Source organism: Gadus macrocephalus, chromosome 21 (genome assembly GCF_031168955.1).
Source record: "Gadus macrocephalus chromosome 21, ASM3116895v1".
Taxonomy (NCBI): Eukaryota; Metazoa; Chordata; class Actinopteri; order Gadiformes; family Gadidae; genus Gadus; species Gadus macrocephalus.
Window position 1 is genome coordinate 12,382,989 of NC_082402.1, and position 22,532 is coordinate 12,405,520.

Below are 22,532 nucleotides of genomic sequence, written 5' to 3' on the forward strand. Positions count from 1 at the left end.
TTAAACTCCTTCCTTATCTGGTGGTTGGACAAACAGTAACAATGTTATTTTAAAAGCACAACTATAATTACAGGATGTATCTATATGATAAACGTATCTATTTCTGCATGGCAGTATGAAAACACATCAAATAAAATGAATGTATGAGCTATCTGCTCATCTCTGATTGGTTAGCAATAGGTGAGATGTCCCTGACCTCATTGAGTTGACCTCCCTGCCTCAATAGTGAGGAGTCAGGAATCACACCTGTACCTGTTACAGGTTGTGTCTCTACCGTTGAACTGTTTATAAGTGAATGGGCCGTACATCTGGAACATTCTGACGGGTGGCCTTGAGGTGTTTTTGTTTGCAGGAGATGACACACAGAGTGCAGAGGAAAGGTTTTGTGGACGATGAAGAAGCAATTTCAAAGGAATGAATGATCGCTCAAGACATGAACATAGCTTATGAACTGCGCTGCATATCGGCATTGTTATCAAAAATATTTAAATCCTTTTTTATCGGACTTATTAAGGAAGAAATGCAAATTTACCTGCATAATATAGCTCTGTGCACACGACTTTGACTAGGCCTTTTTTTTCATGAAAAATGATCAATAAAATACTTTCACCTTGAAAACCATTATTCAAGACAATGGTCTGAATAAACTAGTTCACTGTTACAGATAAAGCGTGCATTACACTATAAAATGACGTCAAAAATGCAGTCTTAGTAACACATTAATCATTTGTTGATGATGGGCTGGTCGGTAGAAGTCTTCAGATCACTTTATCCAGATCAACATTATCTCATCATACAATATGGTTAAACGTAACAGTCATGTAGCTGGGATAACAAGTGGCCCAGACCTTGATTTATTTTATCTACCGATTATCAATCATCTCTCAATAATGAGAGTTCTACAGTGAAAACCCTGAATGCAATACTGTATTTCAACTCTGACCATTATGGCTTTATTTGTTGTATTTGCTTCTTTTTTTTTACATACACACACGCACACGCACACGCACACGCACACGCACACGCACACACACACACACACACACACACACACACACATCTCTTTGTCATGCTTTATATCCTACAGCAGGGAGCACACCAAAATAAAGTGCATTACCATTTCACGCAATCAATTGTAAATTCTATGACCGTAGTTATTTCTGACATAACTAGTTTTCGGTCAGACTGCAGTGAGAACGCATATGACCTCATCTCTTGCCAGAGCAAAATTTTTTGGTCCATCCCCTTTTCCTCCAGCTCGTTCAGTACCCTGCTCCCCCTAGTGGTTTGATAGGAAACGTTAAGGACGTGTCTTGGCTTCGTCACCGACACCGGATGTTGATCATTTCACATCAGCTGTGTCGAAAAACCAAAACACAATGTGGACTGCGGCGACAGTTTAACCTAGTATACAACGGAAAAAGACAGTTCTGAGAAGGAAAAAAAAGTTGACCGATGAGAATATTCTGACCTGGGACTGAAGACATTTGGTCGGTTGATTTGCTGCCACACCGCCGTCCACATCATCAGTGTGTAACGCTATAGCATTTGTCACATCGTATGCTACGTCATGTGTAACTCGTATTTGTTGATACTCTACGAAACCATGGCTCAATTATAAATGGTTTTGTCTCCCCTTAAAGGTTGGTCATACATTAACTAAGTGGTTGAGAACATGGGACGGATCTTTCTGGACCACATCGGCGGCACTCGGCTGTTCTGCTGCGCCAACTGTGACACGACGCTGACCAACCGCGCGGAGCTCATCTCCACGCGCTTCACGGGGGCCACGGGCCGAGCCTTCCTCTTCAACAAGGTAGCACCACTTTATTGACCCCCAGACTAACCCAAAGCATAGGCTATTCTTAGGCCATTGGATTGGCTGCAATTTATAATACAAAAAGGCCATCAAAGATAGAGGAACATAGCATACAGCAATAATAGGCCATAATAACACTATGTCCAACGTTATCAACCATATGCTTTGAGTCCTTATTAGGTCCCTTCTTCAGGTCACTATTACCAATGTCGATAACCCCATGTGGCTTGTCTGACTAAAATGTATTTTTTGAATACAAAAACAAAGCTGGTGTTTATTTGCTTGAAAATCTGTTTATAGGCAGAGTAATATTAATACTAGACTGCTATCCTTCAAATGTGCTGGGTATTGTAGCCCGCAGAGCTCAAAGAACTCAGAGCTATTTTGGTCAAATATGTCAGGGGATGATGCTGGAAGCTAGGTACATCCATACACATGCTCAAGATAACTATGAAAACGAGAAGACTATTTGCAGTAGCGAGCAGATTGGTTTCTGTGTGGTCAGTAGCCACAAATAATTTCTAACCACTCCTATACATTAATTTATTCAACCTTTATTTATAATGCTCAGAAGAACCATTGAAAGAGGGATCCTCGTTTTCATAATGAAATTAAAAAAGTGTCCAAAAAAGTCTATTGATTTTTAGGTTACATTGCAAAATATTCCATGAGTCCAACACTAAACGCCATCTGTCCATGATCGGTCCTGGCATGATGTTCCTGAAGCATCAGCCCTTGGAGCCAGTTCAATGTCTGCCAAAGGTCCAATCAACATGGATGTAACATAATATGGGCTTCATAATTAAACAAATGCTCATGGTTATGCGTCTCTCAGCCAGAGAAGACCAACCAACCTTAACCTAAAGGATACAGGGATGAACATCATAACCATCATCAATAAACAGAATCTTTATACATTCTCAAACATTACTATCGTTAATTTTCATGTATTTTTTATAGCTCTGAGGGGAATCACCACTTTCCGTGTGCCCTGTCCCCCAGGTGGTGAACCTCCAGCACAGCGACGTGCAGGAGCGCGTCATGCTTACCGGAAGGCACATGGTGCGGGACGTGAGCTGCAAGAACTGCAACAGCAAGGTGGGCTGGCTCTACGAGTTCGCCACGGAGGACAGCCAGCGCTACAAGGAGGGCCGCGTCATCCTGGAGAGGGCGCTGGTGAGGGAGAGTGAGGGCTTCGAGCGGACTCCTTCAGACTCCAACTCTTGAATCTGCCAGATGTCTTTTTTTTATTTCTTGTCCTTTTTTTTTGCGCTGCTTCCCATCTAGGTTGTCGTTTGTTTATATGTTAAAGAGTGCCACACACTGACGGCAGAATAGGTGTTTCAACATGGGCTACTGCAATTGTCCAACCTCTCTCACTTTGCACATGCTGTTACCGTGGTTTGGTTTTTAGTTTGGTTTGGTTGCTCTTTGCAAAGATCAAATAACACTTGACATGCTACAGACATATTGTTCAATTTGCCTGCCGGCCCTCTCATTTAACATATACCACGTGCAGAGTAGCACATTAGTTTTGATGGTACGTATTCAATGTTCCACTGGGAAATCTAATAACGAATGCTTTCCATGGCATCCCAAGTGTAGGCTTGATGTAAGATAACCATGTTAAAAGTCAAAGAACAATTGGTGTTTCTTTCTTTCTATTTGGTTTACATTTGCTGATGAATAACTAACTCTGTACGACCGAATGTTTTTAAATTGTGAAACTACAACAAAATAAAAATCCTTCAAGGCAAATCTTATTGTTATTTTCAGTTTTAACATTCATCAGAAATGATAAAAGTACAGCTAAGAAAGCTGTAATTGACAAGTGCAATGTCTTGTGAATGACATGATGAGAAATATTAAATCGTGTGTGTCTCTAGTATTATTCAAATTCTTTATAAACGGTTTGTTATCATTAGATTCCACCTGTGTGCTTACTGAAGTCGGCATTTAAAGCTGTTGGAAAACAAGCGCACCGCTGGGGCAGGAGGGGGCCCGTTGCATTGTGGGCTTAACCGGAAGTATGCCAGAGAGAGGACAGTTACTGAGCAATGTTGGAACATATCGTTCCGTGATTTTTCCTTGTGGAACTTATTTTATTTTCGAGTAGACACACAACAATAACAATGGCCAACGGTGAGTTGCAAACCTATTCAAGTGAATTAGTTTGCTAATTAGTTTTTTTTAACACAATCAACGTTCGCGTTATGTTGCATGTTTTTTATTTGTAACCGAATCGTTTAAGTTAAATTGATATATTGGTATATACTGTTTTCTGCTCTTTTGCATTGCATTCCTTCCTGTTCATTTCCAATGTTGCTATGTTTTGCTGTCAGAGCCGGTGAGTGCGGCGTTCAAGCTGTACTGCCTGTCTGTGATGACATTGGTGGCAGCGACATACACTGTGGCCCTGCGATACACCAGAACAATATCATCAGGGGACCTGTACTTCTCCACCACTGCTGTGTGCACCACTGAAGTCATCAAATTAATACTGAGTCTTGGGATGTTGGCGAGGTTAGAATAACCCTCTTTCACCCCAGTAGTTCCAGTGTGTCGTAATATGTACTGCTGGTGTTGGCCAGTGTGAGGCAAACCCTTTACATGATAGTTATTTTTAAATTACTTATAATTGATGTTTGAGAGTCTTGATAAACCTTGAAATGTTTCCTCACAGAAGCTGTACAAACGGATATAAGGGTGTATCAATGCCGGACTTTTGTAATACCAAAGTAAACATTCAGTATCATTAAAATACTTGCCCTACCTGTTCCACAATGTGCCCCAAACCTGTTTGAAGTCTAGCATTGAACAAATAATGGACAACCGCAGACATTAAGGGGATATGTTATGGATTAAAATATATTGTTTCAACTGGTATATAAACACATTATGCCCCACAAAATGACATACAATTATCGATACCATATGTTCAAAAGCCTTTTATGAACCTGGGAAGTAAAGAAACATGTTTATTTTGAAAGCTATGTGATCCGTGTGACCCATAGGTTAGTAATGACCATAAGCTGGATCTTTAATGCACAAATGGGGCTGGTCTGACATTTAGCCATCAGCAGTGAATTTGCTGAAATTAAATTAAATTTGTCAGCTATAGAATAACGTTTCCACTGATTTTGTTAACATATTTTTCCTTGTTTTTCTGACAGAGAAACGGGAAGCCCCAGTCGGTTGAAGAATTCTCTGGTGGAACATGTATTTCAAAGCCCCAAAGAACTGCTCAAACTCAGCGTTCCTTCAGTGGTGTATGCTGTGCAGAATAACATGGCCTTCTTGGCCTTAAGCAACCTGGATGCAGCAGTGTATCAGGTAAGAACCATTACTTATTTGGTTACCACTTGGTTATGGCCGTGGGAACTCTAGGGCTACAACAGCTGGCCAGAATAAATAATTTCAAGATATGGCATTAATCCAAGCGTTTTACAAAAGGTATATTCGAATAGTTCATAGTAAACGATCTACATCTGCATTCACAGTGCGTATCTTTTCCAGCATGAATAACATTCATTTTAATTGGGAGCCGTTGTCAGCGAAGGCCACTGCAGAATCGATGTTTCGTACGTGCATACTTCTCTCACCAAGACATCTCCTTGGTATGTTTGTGTGTGGACAGGTGACCTACCAGCTGAAGATCCCGTGCACGGCCCTGTGCATGGTGTTCATGCTGAACCGCTCCCTCAGCAGGATGCAGTGGTTCTCAGTCCTAATGCTATGCGCCGGGGTCACCCTGGTTCAATGGAAGCCTGCAGAAGCCACTAAAGTCCAGGTAGGATGAAATGGGTACAAGAAAGGGTAAAAGAAACGCTGTAATTTCATTGTTATTGCTAACGTTTCAATTATATAATTCCTGCCCGGGTTTTTGACTTGTGGTCCAACCTTTCAGATCGAACAAAACCCCTTTCTGGGTTTTGTAGCCATCGCGATCGCCGTCATTTGTTCTGGGTTTGCAGGTAAAACACCACACCGACGGAACCTGCTTTCTGATCTGGTATATATCGCATTAACACGTTTGCGCGTCGGGGTCTTGTGCTTGTGTGGTCCAGGTGTTTACTTTGAGAAGGTCCTGAAGAGCTCCGACACGTCCCTGTGGGTGAGGAACATCCAGATGTACATCTCTGGCATCGCGGTCACGCTGTTCGGAGTGTGTGTGACAGACGGCGCCAATGTCATGGAAAAGGGCTTCTTCTTCGGCTACACCCCCTGGGTATGCTTTGTCGTGTGTAAGTGGCCCACTACACACACAGGGATGTGTTTGAGGATGTACCTATCCTTGTCTTTTTTGTGAGTTTTATATATATTATTTTTTTTAACGATAACCCCCCTCCCGCCCCCAGTCCTGGCCAGTGTGGGGGGTCTATACACCTCGGTTGTGGTGAAGTACACGGACAACATCATGAAGGGCTTCTCTGCCGCCGCCGCCATCGTTATCTCCACGGTGGCGTCGGTCCTCCTGTTCGGTCTGCAGATCAGTAAGTCCTCCTAAGCGCAGCACGGCACCACGCGCCAATGCCGTCCAATGGGGCTTTTCATCGCCATTTGAACGGCCTTGGAATAAATGCAAATAATAAGACTTCATGTACTTTCTATCTGTAAAATATCAAGTGCAAATGTAAAGGGGTTCTTAAGTATGTGGCACTTAAATATAATGGTGGGATTGTGTATTTAAGTTATAGATGCCTGGATTATCAAGGCATACTTTTGACTTAAAAAAAGTTGTTTAATCGTGTGTGGATTAAAGTAGCATCTCTTACTGTGTTCCCTCGCTCTCTCCCAGCGGTGACCTTTGCTTCTGGAGCCATGATGGTGTGCGTGTCCATCTACCTGTATGGCCTGCCCAAGCAAGAAGCAGCCAAGCTGCCCCAGTACAATGCTGACGACACAGAGGTCAAACAGAAGTTGATCACTGTCTGAAGGGGTTGGGCCTTGGAGGGCCTCCAAAGGACTGGTATTTTCTTGATTTGTATTCTATTTGCGTCAACGTTCAGGCCGATGGTCACGTACAACAGATGGAGGCTAATGTTAAAATGACATCGATTTGTGGTGACTTGTAAATACACTGGCTTAATGCCAGGCCACTGCAGTCGATTTAGAGGGTCCATGTGTTGAAAGGTTAGCTGGGACTCAGCCACTTCACGATAAAGCCTGTTGAATCAAGGCTTTCATTCTACCAGACTGTTAACGAGTGCCCAATCACAACGGACTGCATGTCGGCTCATATTTCTATTGTACCTTTTGTCTACTTTGATTCTGTGATTTCTTAATGTTTTGTCAAGTTCGATTTCCTTTCTTTTTTAAACGTAAAGCAAATCAAAGCTTTGATTAAAGTATATAACCACCAGAAAGAAAGGAGTCCTTTTGTTACACTTAAATAAATGAATGAACGGAGGAATATGTTTTGAATGTCACATTTTTATTTACAATGATCTTTGAAGGTTCAGTCTGAATAGATTCACATTTTCTCCACAGGCTTAATGCCCAGGATCCTCATTCCACTGGCTAGGACTGAGCAGGCACCGCTGAACAGTCTTAACCGGGCCTGTTGAAATACAAACAAACGCCAACGTTGAGTCACTGTGGCTCGGTGTCCCTCTCGTGTTTTGTCCCAATGGGACGATGGGGACAGTAAGCGTCTCTGCCATCTGTTACTTAACAATATATTCCTATTTAGTTGTTGCATCTGGAATCTCTGTAATAGTGCTGGCCTATGGTGTCCCTTTTAAGAATAATAGAGAATATTTATTTATATATTAATATTTAATAAATATATAATATTTAGTTAAAAAAATTGGTTGGTAGCTACATTTAGGCTGGGACAATATCAAGAATTGTTAGCAAATTCGATAATGTGTACAAATAAATGGAAACAAACTTCAAAAGTAAACTTTTGTATATAGTGCATTTTTCTCAACAGACCAAATTGATCGTGAGAAAAAATGACTCATGAATGACACTGAACCCGACCCTTCGTTCAACCACTCCCATATAAGTGTACAATAAGGTATGCAATAGACCAGCTCACCTGAGCCACGTCGTCAGGGCTTCCTTTGACTGGCAGCTCCCTGAGGGCAGAGGCCACCAGGTGACTGGACAGACGGAGCACAGATCCATTCAGGGAGTGTAGACGGGTACATTTTGCAATCACGTTTCCATCATAAGATGACACCATCTGTAGTCTTCTATCAAATACAATGCACAATGAAAACCCGGAGAACGGGTTCAACAGCATGTACGCTCACCTGAGCTTGGTTAGGAAGGTGACAAGGTGTCTGGGTTGCAGGTCTCGATTAGACTGGTATAACACCTCATCAAATCTGAAGGAAAGAGACACCAAAATACACTAATGAATAGAGATGCATCTATAGATCATTGAATGATTCGCAGGTCATCAAACTCCCATTGAGGGGCTAGAATGTTCTTGGCCCATGAGCACACACACTTACTTACCGGAGAAGATGCTGCAGGATAGCAATGCTTCTGTGCTCCAATAGGAGCGAAGGATCAATTTCCTTGGCTGCCATAGTGCTATTAGTCCGTATCAAACTGAAAGACACAGTGTCACAAATCACACATAACTGATCCAACAGTAACTGGTTTATGAACACCTGCATCCTTATCAACAACCAGTTGGGGACAAACTTTTGTGCACAAGTACTGTTTAGGTGTTTCAGAGGTGGCTGCTACCTTCGTAGGCGTGCGTGTGTGTACTGCAGGAAGACTCCGGTGTCTCCCTGGGCCTGGAGAATTCGGTCCCAGTCAAACCTGTAGTCTGCCTCCAGCGGGCCTCTAAAGTCCTGAATGGAAAGACACCTCATCAACCAGAGCCCAACACAAGACGCAAACCACAGATCTCTGACCTATTGCCTGAACAACCTACGAGCAATATCAACAACAACCCTGTTGACCAATGACGACGCGGGAGGCGAGTCAGGTGGCACTACATGAGGGGGTTTGAGAAGTGATCATGAGCAGTCTAGCTCAGCGCATATGTAAAGGACGACCAAAATTTAAAAGCATCCACAATATTCATCCCACTTATTTGACGGTGTGTGTGAACCTACTTGAACTATGAGGGCGCTCATCCCAACCTTCTCCGCCGTGTCCCCGGGGTCGGCCATTTCCTTGGTGGCTGGTGGATACATTTGGAGACGGTGAGGGACAGGGATGATTCTAGGTTTCATTAACATCCGGGGCTTAGCCCAGAGGGAAAAGGAAATGATCCCTCTGGGCATACAAAAAAAATTATATATTTTTTGTCTGCTTTATTGTGCATGCACATTTTTTCATAATGCTTTACCTAAATAAACAAAATACGCAGTTTATTATAGCTTTAAATAGCTACCTGACTGCTGTACTGCTTATCCCCAAACATCTAAAGTTCCATTCAAGTTATTTCAGAGTAAAATTTATACAAGGGAGACAGATATATATATATATATATATATATACATACATATGGATGGATAGATAGATAGATAGATGGATCTGACTGGGGATAGTTTAGGTTAATTCACTTGAGGTGGTAAACAGTCTGGTTATCCTTCTAAACAGTTGATCTTTCCAGAAGGACTAGGCTACTTTATTTTGAGACGTCCCTGGAAACCCCGTGTTTCTTTCTAAATAACTAACTACCATTAGTGACTAGAATCATTATATCACTTCTACATTGTGCGAAATCTTGTTTACTCCGTGTGGAGTGTGTGTGGTGGAGGGCAGCCCGCCACCACCACACACACCGAGGGAGAGTTCTGACACGCTGGTACTGAACACCTGCTTGGACTGTTCTATAACTAAACTCTGCTATAAACTGGGTTTTTTTGTTTCGTTTTCTATCCAAGGAAATCTTTTTTTACTCGTTGCCTGCTGCATGTTGTGGAGCATCCGGGCGCGAGCCTCGTCAAGGACGTCCTCCAGAAACACCACCTCTCCTCTCCTGGTGCTCATGCCCTGGACCAGGCCGAAGGACACGTGCCGACAGCTGCGCGCGCGCACGCACACACACACACACACACACACACACACACACACACACACACACACACACACACACACACACACACACACACACACACACACACACACACACACACACACACACACACACACACACACAGGTCACACTAACCCTGATGGTCTGCTGGTCAGCATTAGCTTGGTAGAGGCTTGTTTTGTAGCGGTGTGTGTGTGGGGACATGACAGTGTGTTTTCTCTCTACCTCTCAGCCCAAGGATGTCCCATGAGGCGTAGGATGTGGAACAAATGCAGAAAGTGATTCTGTTGGCTTTTGTCTGTCTTCAAAGGGAAAAAGAGAATAATAAAAATACAATCTAATTATGTTTATGTTTCAAACCACATTGTGGACATTTTAGCCTTCGAAAAACACATACAAACACACACACACACACAACCGCACCTACTGGACATTCAAGCACACATGCATGCTTACCACATAAATCATCTCATCAAAATTGAACTTTTCCTTGCGGTCTATAGCTGCAGCAATATCTCTGCAAATACAAAACAAACAAATTCCAATATAATTAAACCAAATCATCAAGAGCACAACCTCATAAGCACATGTCTATGTCCAAGGATACTTTCAATACAGACTTATCCCTCATTGGCTTTGGTTGTTTTGCATAAATTAAGTGAGCGGGTTGTTGAACATTAAACTTTGTGACTGCTTTATACTTGAGTGAAGTAAAAAGTGAACATAAACCGCATTCTCAAAAGTGTGCGTGCGTGCGTGTGCGCGCATGCTCTCCCATCATTGGGGGACCGCCACCAACCTGGTGATGTAGAGCGAGGTGCCGTCACTACGTAACACGGTAGAGCAGCTGGACATGTCACCCTCTGCGGAGACGTCAACCACACTAGTTCCCCTCCTGCAAAACACACAATATGAACCCGACATAGGCCGTCTATGAATCGTCTATGAGTCTACGGGAAGGATGGGAGGGATTTTATCTTTTGTAAGATCAATTCTGATAACAGATCTGATCAAAGCCTGTTACGTCCTCTGGTCTATCATCCCATTTTCAGGCCAGAAACATCATGCAACACCAAGTTCTGGATTTTTGTGCGTTTGATTACCCACACCCTGTCGATATCCTCCCGTAATATCAACAACCCAGTCAAGTAGTTCGGTGTCTAAGGCAGTCGGTTTGTGTATCGGGGCCGTACCCTTCAACAGCCTTCAAAAGAAATCCCATAATATATCTGTCGCTTGTAAACCAGCAACAATGTACTATCCTCTAAGCCCTGGGCCTCATTCATTCTTGTATTTAGTTAGGAACGACTCTGTGTGCCTGTGAGCGGTTCCACATGAACCTACTCTGTGGTCTTCAGCAGGCCGCGGGTCTGGAGCAGCTGCACCACCTCCCGAGCCTGCTCCTGGTGGAAGGACTCCCCGGAGTAGACGTCGAAGGGGACGCCCAACCGCTGAAAGGTGTTAAGGTCAGAACTCCACTCAAGGGGGGGGAAGAAGAACACATTTGACTGTATTTGCTGTAATGATGTTATCTCGTCTCTCTGCTTCACTTCTAAACGATACATGGGTCACAACTGATTCAACACAAATATTGAGGGAATGTTTCATCGTAGTTTTACTTCAAGGGAAATGGCGGTCAGGGCATTTTAATAGATTCAGGTTTCACTTGGAAAGGCATCATATCAAGGAAGTAAGGAAGTAATTTTGCAGGGTGTGTTAAACCACTCTCCACCTGCCTTTCCAAATCGGTTATAAACCCTTAATTGACCCCGGACCTTGTGCGTTGGACATGTACCTTGTAAACCTGCTGGTACTCCTTCACTGTAATTTCCCTGAATTGTTGCCATAGTGACATGGCCTGGCTGTCATGCTGCTCCAACTTCTGAAAGAATTCTCTGGCGGCCAGCTGGATTTCCTTATTGTGCTCTGCCTCTTTGTTTGCTTGAACATAGACCTTGAAGGTAAAGGACACATCACTCACACGCAAGACACCTAACTGCCACATTGTCCTTACTGGGAAATATCCATTCAAGTAGGATTTTTGCAGTATATATGATAACACATTAATAACAAACACATAAAACACTAACATTCAATACTGAGGGTGTCAAATGCTCAGTAAAGCCATGTTCAACTCACATCAAATAGATGTTGCAAGGGATTCACATTCAATTTTTCTTGACTTCCAAATTGTTCAAAGCCAGCCCCAAGCAGACCTGAAGCACGACAAAGGAGACCGTTATAATTATGGTTCCGGCTTTGAGGATATAGAAATATATCAAAGCAGGCATTTGTGTTATTCCCTCACCAAACTGCATGCCCCAGTCTCCAAGGTAGTTCATTCGAATAACATGGTTCCCAAGAGACTCCTTGAGGTTGGCGATGAAGTTACCTGGACATACAGTATAGCAGATTAATATGAATTTACTATCCACTTTAAATTCACAATGTGTAATACTTACAAAACCCGGATAGATCTGTAGTCAGTTCTGAAGATTTCAATAATGTTACCTACAACTGATATATTGTACAAATAAAAGAAAATTGCTCACCTATGATAGTTGACCGCAAGTGTCCAGCATGAAATTTCTTTGCAATATTTGGAGAACTGTAGCATGAAATACAGATATGGGTTAAACATCTAAGGGTGTGTGTGCTTGTGCGTTTGTGCGTGTGTGTGCAAGGTATACCTAAATTCCACCAGCGTTTTTCCTTTCTTGACAGTATTGAAAAGTTCACTATTAAAGCCGAACATCGCATCCTCTTCTCCAAAGGGCTCCAACATTTTCTAACACCAATATTAAGGGCATGAAAAGTTTTCAGTGTGAAACAGAAGTGAGAGTATATTTGTGTCCGTTTTATTGATTATGAAAGGTAAACAAATGCGGTATACCTCCACCAGAAGTTTACGGTGGACTTTGAAGGTGATCATCCCACCAGGTCCTGTCGATATTTCTTCCACTACATTGTCCTTATTCAACTGTGCAGGAAAGTATAAATAGTTAAGTTCAATAATAGTTATTGAAAATGAGAATGCCTAGCCTACTAAGATTATATGGTGTTAGGCCTATATATTAGAGGGTACATTTTAGTAATATACTACAAAAAATTATGCGGGGGTATGTATGTTCATCCTAGGGATAATGTAGTCAACCTGCTACTCGTAGGCTATATGCTCGAACCTCATTGGCCAGCGCTTCTGCCTGCAACTGCGCATCTCCGTGTGACGGTAGGATGCCTTTCATCCGGAGCGTACTGACCGGCACTCTGAAATCAGGAGATTGACTGAAAAATATAATAAATATTTAACTTTAGGTAACATGGTTATAATAAGCTGAGCTGATTCGGCGAGATAGCACATACACAAACATTACCGTTTCTTTGAAACGGGAGCAGCATGAAGGGCTGGAATGAAGACATCTTCTGGTTGATGCAATGTCCTTGCCAGCTATTGATAGATATCAACGATTATTATAAACTATAACTACTACCAGAATATTAAGGATCTTTGTTGAATAGATACAATTAGACAAAGTACAATAGTTCTTCGTGACAACATAAGCCTCATACAATCTAATCATAGGGCTTTATTGAGTTTCGGACAACCTATTGCAAACGTGCACATGCACCACACTATTTCGCAGCAACGTCCCCAAGTAAATACCTTTGCAGCAATGCTTCTTCTAAAGAAACAAGCCATTTGCGCAAGACTACATTTAATAATCACACATTTTAATGTACTTGTTTGACTATGAAAGGCAACCGGCTCAGCTTCAACGTGATATTTCCTCTACTTCCTTGTTAACTGCGCCTCCTTCTCCCCCAGCCAATTAGAAGGCTTCGTTTGCCGACGACACCAAGACATAAAAAAGGGTTCGCTTGAAATGTGCTCCGCCGCAGCTGAAGTGAACCCCCACATCCACACCATTTTATGCCATCTAGAGCAGGGATGGGCAACTTTCATGATAAAGAGGGCCACATTTTTCATCATAACCATCGGAGGGCCACATGACTGCACACTTCAACTAAACGTGAGCTGAGAGAAGCTACACAATTTTGAATTTGGTAGATATGATTTCCTGTATTCTGGTGCATTTTGGGGATGGCCACTACCTACAAAATCATCCAGAATCATAACCTATGTACGGTATGTTAATTGAACCAACATACATTAATTTCATGTTTTCCATGCTCAAACAGCCACATGAATGGTCAGTATTTTTATCAGTGCAAAGGGCTCACATACATCATCATTCAATGAAGTCAAAAAACTGACAGTGGCCCAACATTAAGTGCAACAACTCAATGAACTCAAACCCAACAAGCAGTTGTAGTAGCGACTTAAGTGGATATCTTTAATGACTGATATCGCTTCTAAGCAAACTAGGCGCATGGGTTTGCCTTCGAATTCTATGAATTCTTCTCATCTTTCTTGACCGAGTTTTCTGTAACTCGATCAATTAATATTATTTTTTTATTTATTTTTATTATGTGCGGGCCTGACTGAGTGAGGATGCGGGCCGCACTGAGTGAGGATGCGGGCCGCATGCGCGCCAGTTGCCCATCCCTGATCTAGAGTGACAAACAATCATACCATCCATTTTCACTTATTGTAACCATAAAATAAAAAAAAGACGTAACCCTAACGATCAGCTCAGATTATTTTAAATATTTTTTTTGGGGATATATTTTTCAATTAGTATGTTTAGAGTAAGCAAGAGGAAGGTATGCAGGCTATGACCGAGGCCCGGAATCTAACACGGGTCGCTACGTTGAGGACAGCCTATATGGTAGTATTATTTTTCAATCAAGAAAATTAACTTAATTATTGCTTCAAATAATGTGCTTTGATACTGTTACAAAATAAAATGAACACCTAAATCATTACATCTTGCCAACTAATCTCATTAAAGTCACTAAACTAAAGAGGCAAGTAAACATGACACTACTTAACTAACACATTTGTGAAAAGAATTTATTTAACTTGAACCAATGTCTCAACACATTAAGCAAATAAATTGATATTTTGATAACCAAAACAAAATGAATACAGTGTATACAAACTGAATTCCAGTAATTTCCATACATAATGAAACAATTCTTGAAAAGAAAAAACATTTCTCTTGTCCAGTCTGAGGGGTTTATTGATCCGACCACCCATGGGTGACCAATCCCTTCTTTAAAATGTACATTAAGAGTAGCTATACAGGTAAGATCACTTCTGCAAAACAATCAACTTTGTCAGGGAAAAAAGCAATGCATGTAGCAGGTGGCCTTATAAGAGGCATCGAAACAAAGCCAAATAAATAGCAACACGGCAGTAAAAAGAGGCCATCGGTTAGAGAGTCAAAGGTCCATTCAACGGGTAGACAGCGGGAAGCCCTCCTCACACTAGCTGCGATAGCAGATGTGGATGCCACTGTCTGAGGCTGCAGACAGTGCGTCCACATACAGGCAATATGGCACAGGTAGGAGGCACGTCCAAGCAGACCCAGTTCCCTGGAGTAGCTCGCAGCAATAGGTAAGGTGATCTGCCGTCACACAGCGACACTCAGGAAACATCTGAGGGACAAGACAGAAGAGTAGCATGGCACAGGTCAGTGTTGATACCTTGGTACGTCTCATTTAATTTAAGGTGTTAGCTTAATTTATTGCACAATTTGACTTTAATATTATGGCAATATAAGAAAAGTAAATCATTATTTTTATTATCACGATACTAAGGATCCAGCATCCATTCTTCAAGGTCTTACACTCAATTAAATAGGTGTAATGTACAGGCTACATTTCCCTAGCAGAAATAAATCATTATCATTGAGTGTCACAATCTGCATTTGTTAATGTAACATTTGTTGTTTTCGACATACTGTTGTCTACCCAGAATTGTGTTTATCGCATAACTACTTACAGCTAGCAGGCTGCTCTCCAAACCGTCGCATCAGCTGGTCATGTGTGAACTTGACAAAGGCGTCATATTGCTCTGGAAAAAAAACACAACATGTGAATAAAACTCGTTCAAGCTCCAGCGCTTTACGCATCTTGGTTTCTCAAGTGGCGTGCCAAGTATACCTGCGAGCTTGGAGGTCAGGATCTCGTTGTACTCCTCACGGATCTTCTCCTCCCGCTCCTTCAGAAGCCGTTCGCAGATCATGCCCACCTGCCTGAGGGAGAACAGCGGCTGCTCTCTCCTGCTGGGGGACGTGGAGCAGCTCCCTGCACACAACCAATGGACAGGGTCACTACAGGTGTGTGGCTTCACTTCGTGCAACATGGGCTGGATAAAAATCAATGTCGTTTTGCCAAGATGATTTCATATCAAGACCTCCATGGTCCGTCTCCCTAAATATTAATGTCCCGTCTATGTATTTAATTGTATGTTACATGGGATTTATTTGGTTTGTACTGTGTGCATCTACAGGATAATTTGCAGATGTATCATGTACACTACACGAGACACCCATTAGTTAAAAGAGGATCTCGTCGACCATTGGCAGAAGAGATATTCTGTTGCAATGGAATCTGTGTGACCAACATAGTTTGATTAGGTCACAACATCAGACATTTTGTTACATCCCACAGCCCAACCCAGGCTGAGGTTGGTCTTCATGGCCCTCAGCGGTCTGTCGTTACCTGACGATCCACTCGGAGCACTCTGGAGGTCCACGGGACAGCAGCCGTCCGCCTGCTGCGGAAGGCTGTCCAGGTGTCGGCGCTTCTGCAGCCGCTTGTACTCCTGCTTGATGTTGTGTAGGATTTGTTCTGAAAAATCAAGTCATCGTAGACATATCAATTAGTCGCCTGTCCATCTGGCAGATAACGCGATCGGGCAAAGCAACGTCTAATACCATGGGATAATTAGTTATAAGCATGATGTTTTGTATGAAATACTCCCTACCGGTTGTAAGTCTGGAGGAAACCACTTCTCCAAATGGCGAAGGCTCCATACGCAGATACTTCTGTGGCGATGAAGTGGAAGCAGCTGTGATCGGGACGCATCTCCTCCTTTTGGGTGATGCCGGGCTCATTAGTGGATCGAAATCCATGGTCCTCTTCAGAGTAGCACCACAAGCCATTGTACCGAGAATTATCCTAAAATATGATCAACAGAGAATGCTGTGAGCCAACTGCTATCCCTAATCTAGGCCGAGTTGTTGCTCTTTTACGAGCTAGCGTTAGCTTGGTAAAGATACAGAGCTTCCGGCGTCAGCGCGATACCAGTTTTTCTCGCCTTGTACTATCTTTCCGACAACTAATGTTGAAGTACACAGATTGCTAAGTTTAAGATTTAACTGTCTGTGCTGGTTGACTTTGTAGAAATAGCGTATGGAATTAGATGACAGCAGATGCCGTGCTACCGATTTAAAACGACCGTCCAAACATAGACAAGCCTTTTCGGTTACCTTGTACTGGGCATGCGCAAACACGGAAGTCGTGTCGGTACTTGATGTTTTTTTGTTATAACCATTATGGTCACTTGCGCTTGGTTCGAGAAAACGAACTACATATCCCACAATTCATTGCTGGGCCTTTTAAATTGGGTCTGTTTGAAACAAAACAAAAACAAAAGTTTCTCTAAACGTTTGTGTCGTCACCGGTTTTCTTTCGAGAATGCTATTGTAAAGGCAAAGGCAGTACTATAGCTTATATAGGTACTGTATTTTTTTATATTAATTTAGGTAACATAGACAGAACAAATGTGGAGCTATTGTTATTATTATGGATACATTTTTATTTGGCTACATTTATGATTATGATGATTATCGTTGTTATTATTTGAATGTATTAATCGCTGTCATTTGTTATACTAACTGGCCTTACAATTATGTATCCGTGTGTTCAAAGATCGCCTGATAACACATATTAAGTTGGTAATAAACATGTCTTTAATCATAAATTCAAATTACAAACACCTAATGCTTGTAGCCATGTCAATGATAAAATAATAACATATTTTTAGCAGCATAATCACGCAGTTTATACAATAAACACACTGAAAAGTCAAGACAAGATTATTTATTTCACAGTTTGTAATGGCCTAGCCCATCGTTTACATGTAAAAATTTATCATTTCACAAAGGCCTACCTTTACCAATGTATGTCTACAAACAGGTAGCCTGAAATACTTGTTCTTCTGTCATGGGTCGGAAAAAGGAAAAAGTATCTACGACGTTAGGCCTACTATATATTTTCCTCAACTGTAAATACACGCATGCAATTATCAGTCAGATTGTTTTGGTAGTATTTAATACTAAATGGATACAAGTTGGCCGAATGTGACCAAAGTGACACACCGGCAGTGTGTATTGCAAAATCTGTTTCAAATTCGCTAAGTTGATCCATCGGCCACATATTTTACAGAGAACTGTCCACATTGGGGCGCCAAAGATGTTCCACATGTTTTGCGGTGGCTGCTCAGCTTCCATTCTGTTCTTTCATAATTAGATTATGTAAAACGAATATACACTGTGCGTTTTGGTTTTACCCGCAATTCGACATATTTCCGATGCAAAAAAATACGTTCATAAAGTCAACCATCTTTGTCTTTATTTTCACGATCTCAAAAACATCAAGACAAAAGAGACTCGTTTCTTTTATTGTAGTCCTTTGTTATGCCACCATTGCACAGAAGCCACTTGACAATCGACATTTTGATCTTGAATACTCAATAATACAAGAGGCAGCAAAGCATACTGATAGATAGCTGTCTGGTTAGCTTACATCAAGATAATTGACTACAGAACAATTGTGCTGTGAGATGTACAGATCAAAAGTATTACACAATCAACTAGAAAATCACTATTCCCCAATTGCTTCGATGGGATCATCAGTTGATTTCAATAAATGCACACATAATGACCATCCGCTTACCAGCTAATGAATTGGCTTTGCTTTGCTTTCAATTTCACAGCAGACGTGCCTTATTTGAAGTTACATAAAAAGCATTTCACTAAACCTTTGTGAATCGGTTGTTTTCATTTATCCCATTGAGAGGAGGCTACCACAAAAACAACTCAACTGCAATTGTCAAAAGGCTTGTGGGGGAATTACTTAAGTCACATAGTTTCACAAACATACAAGGCTTAATCCAAGTCAAAACACTTGAAGAAAGCAGCTATATTCAGACAAAACCTCTTTATTCAACAGCAGTGTCCAGCACTCTGAGTCCAGCCTTAAGGCGAAAGCTAGCAATATTATTTAATGTGCCGTTCAAATGTAACATTTGTTTTTATTGTTTCACGTTTTTCTTATCACAAGAAACACTGTACAATTTTTAGCTAAACATTTGAACAAAGACGCATTACTAGAATGTTCCACCTACTAGAGAGTAAAGAAGTGGACAATATAGAATCTTAACATAGATGTAGGATTTTTCTGTATATTTTTTGGGTTGTTATAGTTGCGCCTTACTTTTACTTTGAAGTTTTATTCAGCAAAGTTTAGAAAAAAGCTATTCTACAGATTGTTCACCAGCAGAGTGACCCTTCAATTATCTTCATACAGTTGACAATAATCAAGGGACGAATGATTGTGTTGAATAAAATAAAAATAAAAGAAGATACGTGAATAATACAATAATTAAAGAAAAACAGACTAAAATTTGTTGTCGTTTTTCTCAAGAAATGATATGACTCACACATATCCTCAAGCAACAAGGGGCAATAATCTGCTCTCCTTCTTGTGCAGCGCGCACATTGACATGAGTGACAGAATCGAATATCCACGAATAAAAATGTCAGTAGCCCCTTATCCCATAAATGAAGATATATTGATTTAGAATTTACAATACAAAAATATAATATATGCCTTCATTAATCGGAATCCATGACGTCTGTGGTAGAAAAAGACTAATGGTTGTCTTGTAGTTCTTCATATCCTCAGTCCTTACCAATTCCTCTCACTACCATTTGGCACTTTGGCACTGAAACACTACACAATACACTGGCACATTAACATAACATAAATAATTAGTTCACCACTATAGCTAGACGCAGGAGAGGAAATTCTGTCAAACCTTTCTTCTGGATCGTTCTTTTCTAAGTGCGTGCTCAATGCCTCAATGGTTGGAGGTGCCGACCCCCCTTCACCCATCCATCCCATCAGAGAGCCCGACTAGACAGGCGCGGCGGAAGTCTCACTCGACACGGAGATGGTCACTTTGGCTATTTTCACAGTGCTCTTCACGCAACTCTCGGCCGCCCTGTGGGCGGCCAAGTGTGTGTTGCGGCTCTGGCAGTCGGACTCCAGGCTGTTGTCCAGCTGCTGCCCGGTGCCCCTGCAGGCGTGGCAGGAGCTGAGGAAGGCGTGGCGCAGGTCCTTGCTCCTCAGCGCGTAGATCACCGGGTTGACCATGGAGTTGAGCAGGCACAGCATGGTGGCGAACGCAAACACCGTCTTAAAGTCGTCGTCCATCTTCCAGAAGAGGTCGTACACCATGATGGCCAGCACGGGCCCCCAGCAGATCACCAGCACGGCCAGGATGAGCACCAGCGTCTTGGCCAGCCGGATGTCCATGCGGGTCTGCTCGGGCCTGGTGCTCTGCACCTTAGTCCCGTCGGCCGAGTACACCACCAGGCTCTTCTGGGAGCTGCGGCTCAGCATGCGCACGGCGTGGTTGTGCGCCTTCCACAGGATGAACATGTAGGCGTAGATGATGAAGAGCACCAGCACGCTGGTCACGCCGATCCAGAACATCAGGTAGTTCTTGTCGATCAGGGGGAAGATGTTGGAGCACACGGTGTTGAGCCGCTTGCAGTTCCAGCCCAGCAGGGGCAGCACGGCGATGACGATGGAGATGGTCCACATCACGCAGAAGGCGATCACCGCCTTGGTGCGCGTCACGATGCGCCGGTAGGACAGCGGCCGGTGGATGGAGATGTAGCGGTCGATGGCCGTCAGGAACAGGCTCCCCACGGAGGCCGTGAAGGAGGCGATGACCCCGCCCAGCTTGAAGAGGAACACGTTGGTGCTGTCCTTCCGGTGGAACACGTGGAAGTCCAGGAAGCTGTAGACGAAGATGACGCTGCCCAGCAGGTCGGCCACGGCCAGGCTGCCGATGAAGTGGTAGGAGGGCCGGCAGCGGAGGGTGCGGGACTGGAAGATGACGCAGAGCACCACCAGGTTCTCCAGAACGGTGAAGGTGCCCAGCGTCAGAGACATGACGGCCACGGCCAGCTGCTGGCTGGGCGTCAGGATCATGAAGCACTCCATGTCCATGAAGTTCTCGCTGCAGCGCATGGTGTCGCCGTCCTCGCCGAAGACGCTCCTGTTGCCAAGCAGCTCCGTGGCGTTGGTAGGGTAGGGCAACATGCCCTTGAGGATGAGATCTTCGTCCGCAGGTACTTTGTCGGGGAACGTGTGGCTGCGGAAGGCGGACGAGGGCTTCTGCATACCGAAGGCGCCCTTAATGAAGTCGGCGTGGATGGTGGGGTCGTCATACTTGGCGTCGTTGGAGCCCAGATATTGCAAACCCGAGGTGATAGTCCGGAAGGTGGTGTCTGCCACACCATCAAGCACAGATTTCATGGCTGTGTCTGGGGGAGGATATTGCAGTCAAATTTGATGTTTGGCGTACCTACAAATGGTTGGATATAAGAAAAATATTTATTTAGACCTTTCTCATTGTACAGAAAAAAATGCAGAAATCACATTATCAAGCAATACATTTCTGGGGGAAAAACACAAAAAACAGAAAATAAATCCATTACATAAACCATATCTAAATTGGCAAGCAAGATGCATTTCACGATAAAAGATAAATACCACCCCTTTTTTTTTCAATTAAACTGGAAAATAATAATGAGTTACTTACCACTATCAACAATCCCAAAAAATTGAAAATTACTTACATTTAGAAAATAATAGATCCATTGAGTCGCCAAAATGAATTGAACATAACAAACAAAAGCAAAAGACAGTAAACCATAGCTTAATAAAAAAACAAAGCACAATCCCAAACAAAGGATTTAAAACTAAAGGTTATCTACCTCACATTATCTTCCCAGATCCACAGAAACTCCTCAAACGAACAGCGGACTATCCTTCACTCCAACTCTGGCGCTAAAACGATTTGAGTGAGTGAAATGTTGTAGAAACATTTCCAATTGTAATTTTCCGAATTATAAACAAAATGTTAAACAGCACGACAAAGCGAAACAAAGTGGCCGGTCCCTGTCTTGTTGCGCCTCTCCTCCAGCAGTGAGCGCACCTTGCGTGGACAGCAGCTGGCCGAGTCTCGCTGCTCGGGAGCAGGAGCGCACTTATCAACCGAGCCTTTTTTCTACCCTGGTCACGTGCTCCAGAGCGCTCGTCTCCACAGATCGGCCCAACCCACGACGCTGGTGTCTACTGCGATGGAGAATAACCGAGGGAGGCGAATAGAAACAGGAGTAAATTAACAGATTTTAATTCTTAAAGCCCTCCAAAAGTAAACCCATCAAGATGTGGGAATATAACTGCAGGACAAAAACCAAGGCTTTATATATCCAAGCCAGAAGTCTGGGCTGCTTTAATTATTCGCTGTCAATATTTTCGATTTATTGTGGTAATTGCAATAGGCCTACAATATTAATGCACATTTCCCCCACCTAAACGGTCAATGTCTACCTTAAACAAGTGTTACCTGCAACCAAATAGACCAAATTAATCTAATCCTTGTTAAAAAACGAATTAATAAAAGGCAGATGATGATTACGTCTGAAGCAG

At 42.6% G+C, this 22,532-nt stretch overlaps 5 protein-coding genes across 11 annotated transcripts; 2 read left to right on the forward strand and 3 right to left on the reverse strand.

Moving 5' to 3' along the window:
* Window positions 1-1,281: 1,281 nt before the first annotated feature.
* LOC132449488 (protein yippee-like 5) lies at window positions 1,282-3,577 on the forward strand. 2 transcript variants are annotated; one of them, XM_060041150.1, is made up of 3 exons: window positions 1,282-1,529; window positions 1,644-1,816; window positions 2,822-3,577. In XM_060041150.1, exons 2-3 carry the CDS (start codon window positions 1,676-1,678, stop codon window positions 3,044-3,046), a joined length of 366 nt encoding a protein of 121 aa, XP_059897133.1. In that variant the 5' UTR covers window positions 1,282-1,529; window positions 1,644-1,675; the 3' UTR covers window positions 3,047-3,577. The 2 variants fall into 2 exon arrangements, with proteins under 2 accessions (XP_059897133.1, XP_059897134.1); XM_060041151.1 differs by having other exon boundaries at window positions 1,311-1,490.
* A 228-nt stretch (window positions 3,578-3,805) lies between these two features.
* Window positions 3,806-7,724, forward strand: slc35a1 (solute carrier family 35 member A1). Of its 2 annotated transcripts, XM_060041149.1 has the most exons (9): window positions 3,806-3,961; window positions 4,162-4,342; window positions 4,993-5,152; window positions 5,457-5,609; window positions 5,727-5,793; window positions 5,887-6,063; window positions 6,178-6,312; window positions 6,618-6,788; window positions 7,310-7,724. In XM_060041149.1, the coding sequence occupies exons 1-8, from the start codon at window positions 3,952-3,954 to the stop codon at window positions 6,752-6,754; spliced, it is 1,020 nt and encodes a 339-aa protein (XP_059897132.1). In that variant the 5' UTR covers window positions 3,806-3,951; the 3' UTR covers window positions 6,755-6,788; window positions 7,310-7,724. The 2 variants fall into 2 exon arrangements, with proteins under 2 accessions (XP_059897132.1, XP_059897131.1); XM_060041148.1 differs by lacking the exon at window positions 7,310-7,724 and having other exon boundaries at window positions 6,618-7,232.
* Window positions 7,233-13,654, reverse strand: rars2 (arginyl-tRNA synthetase 2, mitochondrial). 3 transcript variants are annotated; one of them, XM_060041145.1, is made up of 20 exons: window positions 13,495-13,654; window positions 13,205-13,278; window positions 13,013-13,097; window positions 12,724-12,810; window positions 12,521-12,618; window positions 12,383-12,438; window positions 12,139-12,222; window positions 11,970-12,046; window positions 11,626-11,784; window positions 11,175-11,281; window positions 10,630-10,725; window positions 10,287-10,347; window positions 10,056-10,132; window positions 9,694-9,818; window positions 8,902-8,969; window positions 8,525-8,634; window positions 8,288-8,383; window positions 8,080-8,154; window positions 7,863-7,926; window positions 7,233-7,379 (listed from the first exon to the last, which is right to left on the reverse strand). In XM_060041145.1, exons 1-20 carry the CDS (start codon window positions 13,528-13,530, stop codon window positions 7,293-7,295), a joined length of 1,722 nt encoding a protein of 573 aa, XP_059897128.1. In that variant the 5' UTR covers window positions 13,531-13,654; the 3' UTR covers window positions 7,233-7,292. The 3 variants fall into 3 exon arrangements, with proteins under 3 accessions (XP_059897128.1, XP_059897130.1, XP_059897127.1); XM_060041147.1 differs by having other exon boundaries at window positions 7,863-7,902; window positions 13,013-13,115; XM_060041144.1 differs by having other exon boundaries at window positions 13,013-13,115.
* A 1,137-nt stretch (window positions 13,655-14,791) lies between these two features.
* On the reverse strand, window positions 14,792-17,258 carry akirin2 (akirin 2). The gene is made up of 5 exons (XM_060041263.1): window positions 16,726-17,258; window positions 16,461-16,589; window positions 15,900-16,043; window positions 15,739-15,810; window positions 14,792-15,392 (listed from the first exon to the last, which is right to left on the reverse strand). The coding sequence occupies exons 1-5, from the start codon at window positions 16,901-16,903 to the stop codon at window positions 15,382-15,384; spliced, it is 534 nt and encodes a 177-aa protein (XP_059897246.1). The 5' UTR covers window positions 16,904-17,258; the 3' UTR covers window positions 14,792-15,381.
* A 1,094-nt stretch (window positions 17,259-18,352) lies between these two features.
* On the reverse strand, window positions 18,353-22,235 carry cnr1 (cannabinoid receptor 1). Of its 3 annotated transcripts, none has more exons than XM_060041262.1 (2): window positions 21,815-22,235; window positions 18,353-21,361 (listed from the first exon to the last, which is right to left on the reverse strand). In XM_060041262.1, exon 2 carries the CDS (start codon window positions 21,351-21,353, stop codon window positions 19,941-19,943), a length of 1,413 nt encoding a protein of 470 aa, XP_059897245.1. In that variant the 5' UTR covers window positions 21,354-21,361; window positions 21,815-22,235; the 3' UTR covers window positions 18,353-19,940. The 3 variants fall into 3 exon arrangements, with proteins under 3 accessions (XP_059897245.1, XP_059897243.1, XP_059897244.1); XM_060041260.1 differs by having other exon boundaries at window positions 18,353-21,402; window positions 21,815-22,093; XM_060041261.1 differs by lacking the exon at window positions 21,815-22,235 and adding an exon at window positions 21,677-21,806 and having other exon boundaries at window positions 18,353-21,402.
* Between the last annotated feature and the right edge of the window lie 297 nt (window positions 22,236-22,532).

Excerpts from the sequence above, each read along its gene's own strand:
- LOC132449488 (XM_060041150.1), top strand. The coding sequence starts at position 1,676 with ATGGGACGGATCTTTCTGGACCACATCGGCGGCACTCGGCTGTTCTGC. Across the intron at positions 1,817-2,821 it reads GAGCCTTCCTCTTCAACAAG|GTGGTGAACCTCCAGCACAG; the intron begins GTAGCACCACTT and ends CCTGTCCCCCAG.
- slc35a1 (XM_060041149.1), top strand. Across the intron at positions 5,610-5,726 it reads CAGAAGCCACTAAAGTCCAG|ATCGAACAAAACCCCTTTCT; the intron begins GTAGGATGAAAT and ends CCAACCTTTCAG. Across the intron at positions 5,794-5,886 it reads CATTTGTTCTGGGTTTGCAG|GTGTTTACTTTGAGAAGGTC; the intron begins GTAAAACACCAC and ends TGTGTGGTCCAG.
- rars2 (XM_060041144.1), bottom strand. The coding sequence starts at position 13,530 with ATGGCTTGTTTCTTTAGAAGAAGCATTGCTGCAAAG. Across the intron at positions 11,282-11,625 it reads AGTACCAGCAGGTTTACAAG|CGGTTGGGCGTCCCCTTCGA; the intron begins GTACATGTCCAA and ends AACACCTTTCAG. Across the intron at positions 10,726-11,174 it reads GGCCTGCTGAAGACCACAGA|GAGGGGAACTAGTGTGGTTG; the intron begins GTAGGTTCATGT and ends TGTGTTTTGCAG.
- akirin2 (XM_060041263.1), bottom strand. The coding sequence starts at position 16,903 with ATGGCTTGTGGTGCTACTCTGAAGAGGACCATGGATTTCGATCCACTA. Across the intron at positions 16,590-16,725 it reads TTCCTCCAGACTTACAACCG|AACAAATCCTACACAACATC; the intron begins GTAGGGAGTATT and ends TTGATTTTTCAG. Across the intron at positions 16,044-16,460 it reads TGCTCCGAGTGGATCGTCAG|GGAGCTGCTCCACGTCCCCC; the intron begins GTAACGACAGAC and ends GGTTGTGTGCAG.
- cnr1 (XM_060041262.1), bottom strand. The coding sequence starts at position 21,353 with ATGAAATCTGTGCTTGATGGTGTGGCAGACACCACCTTCCGGACTATC.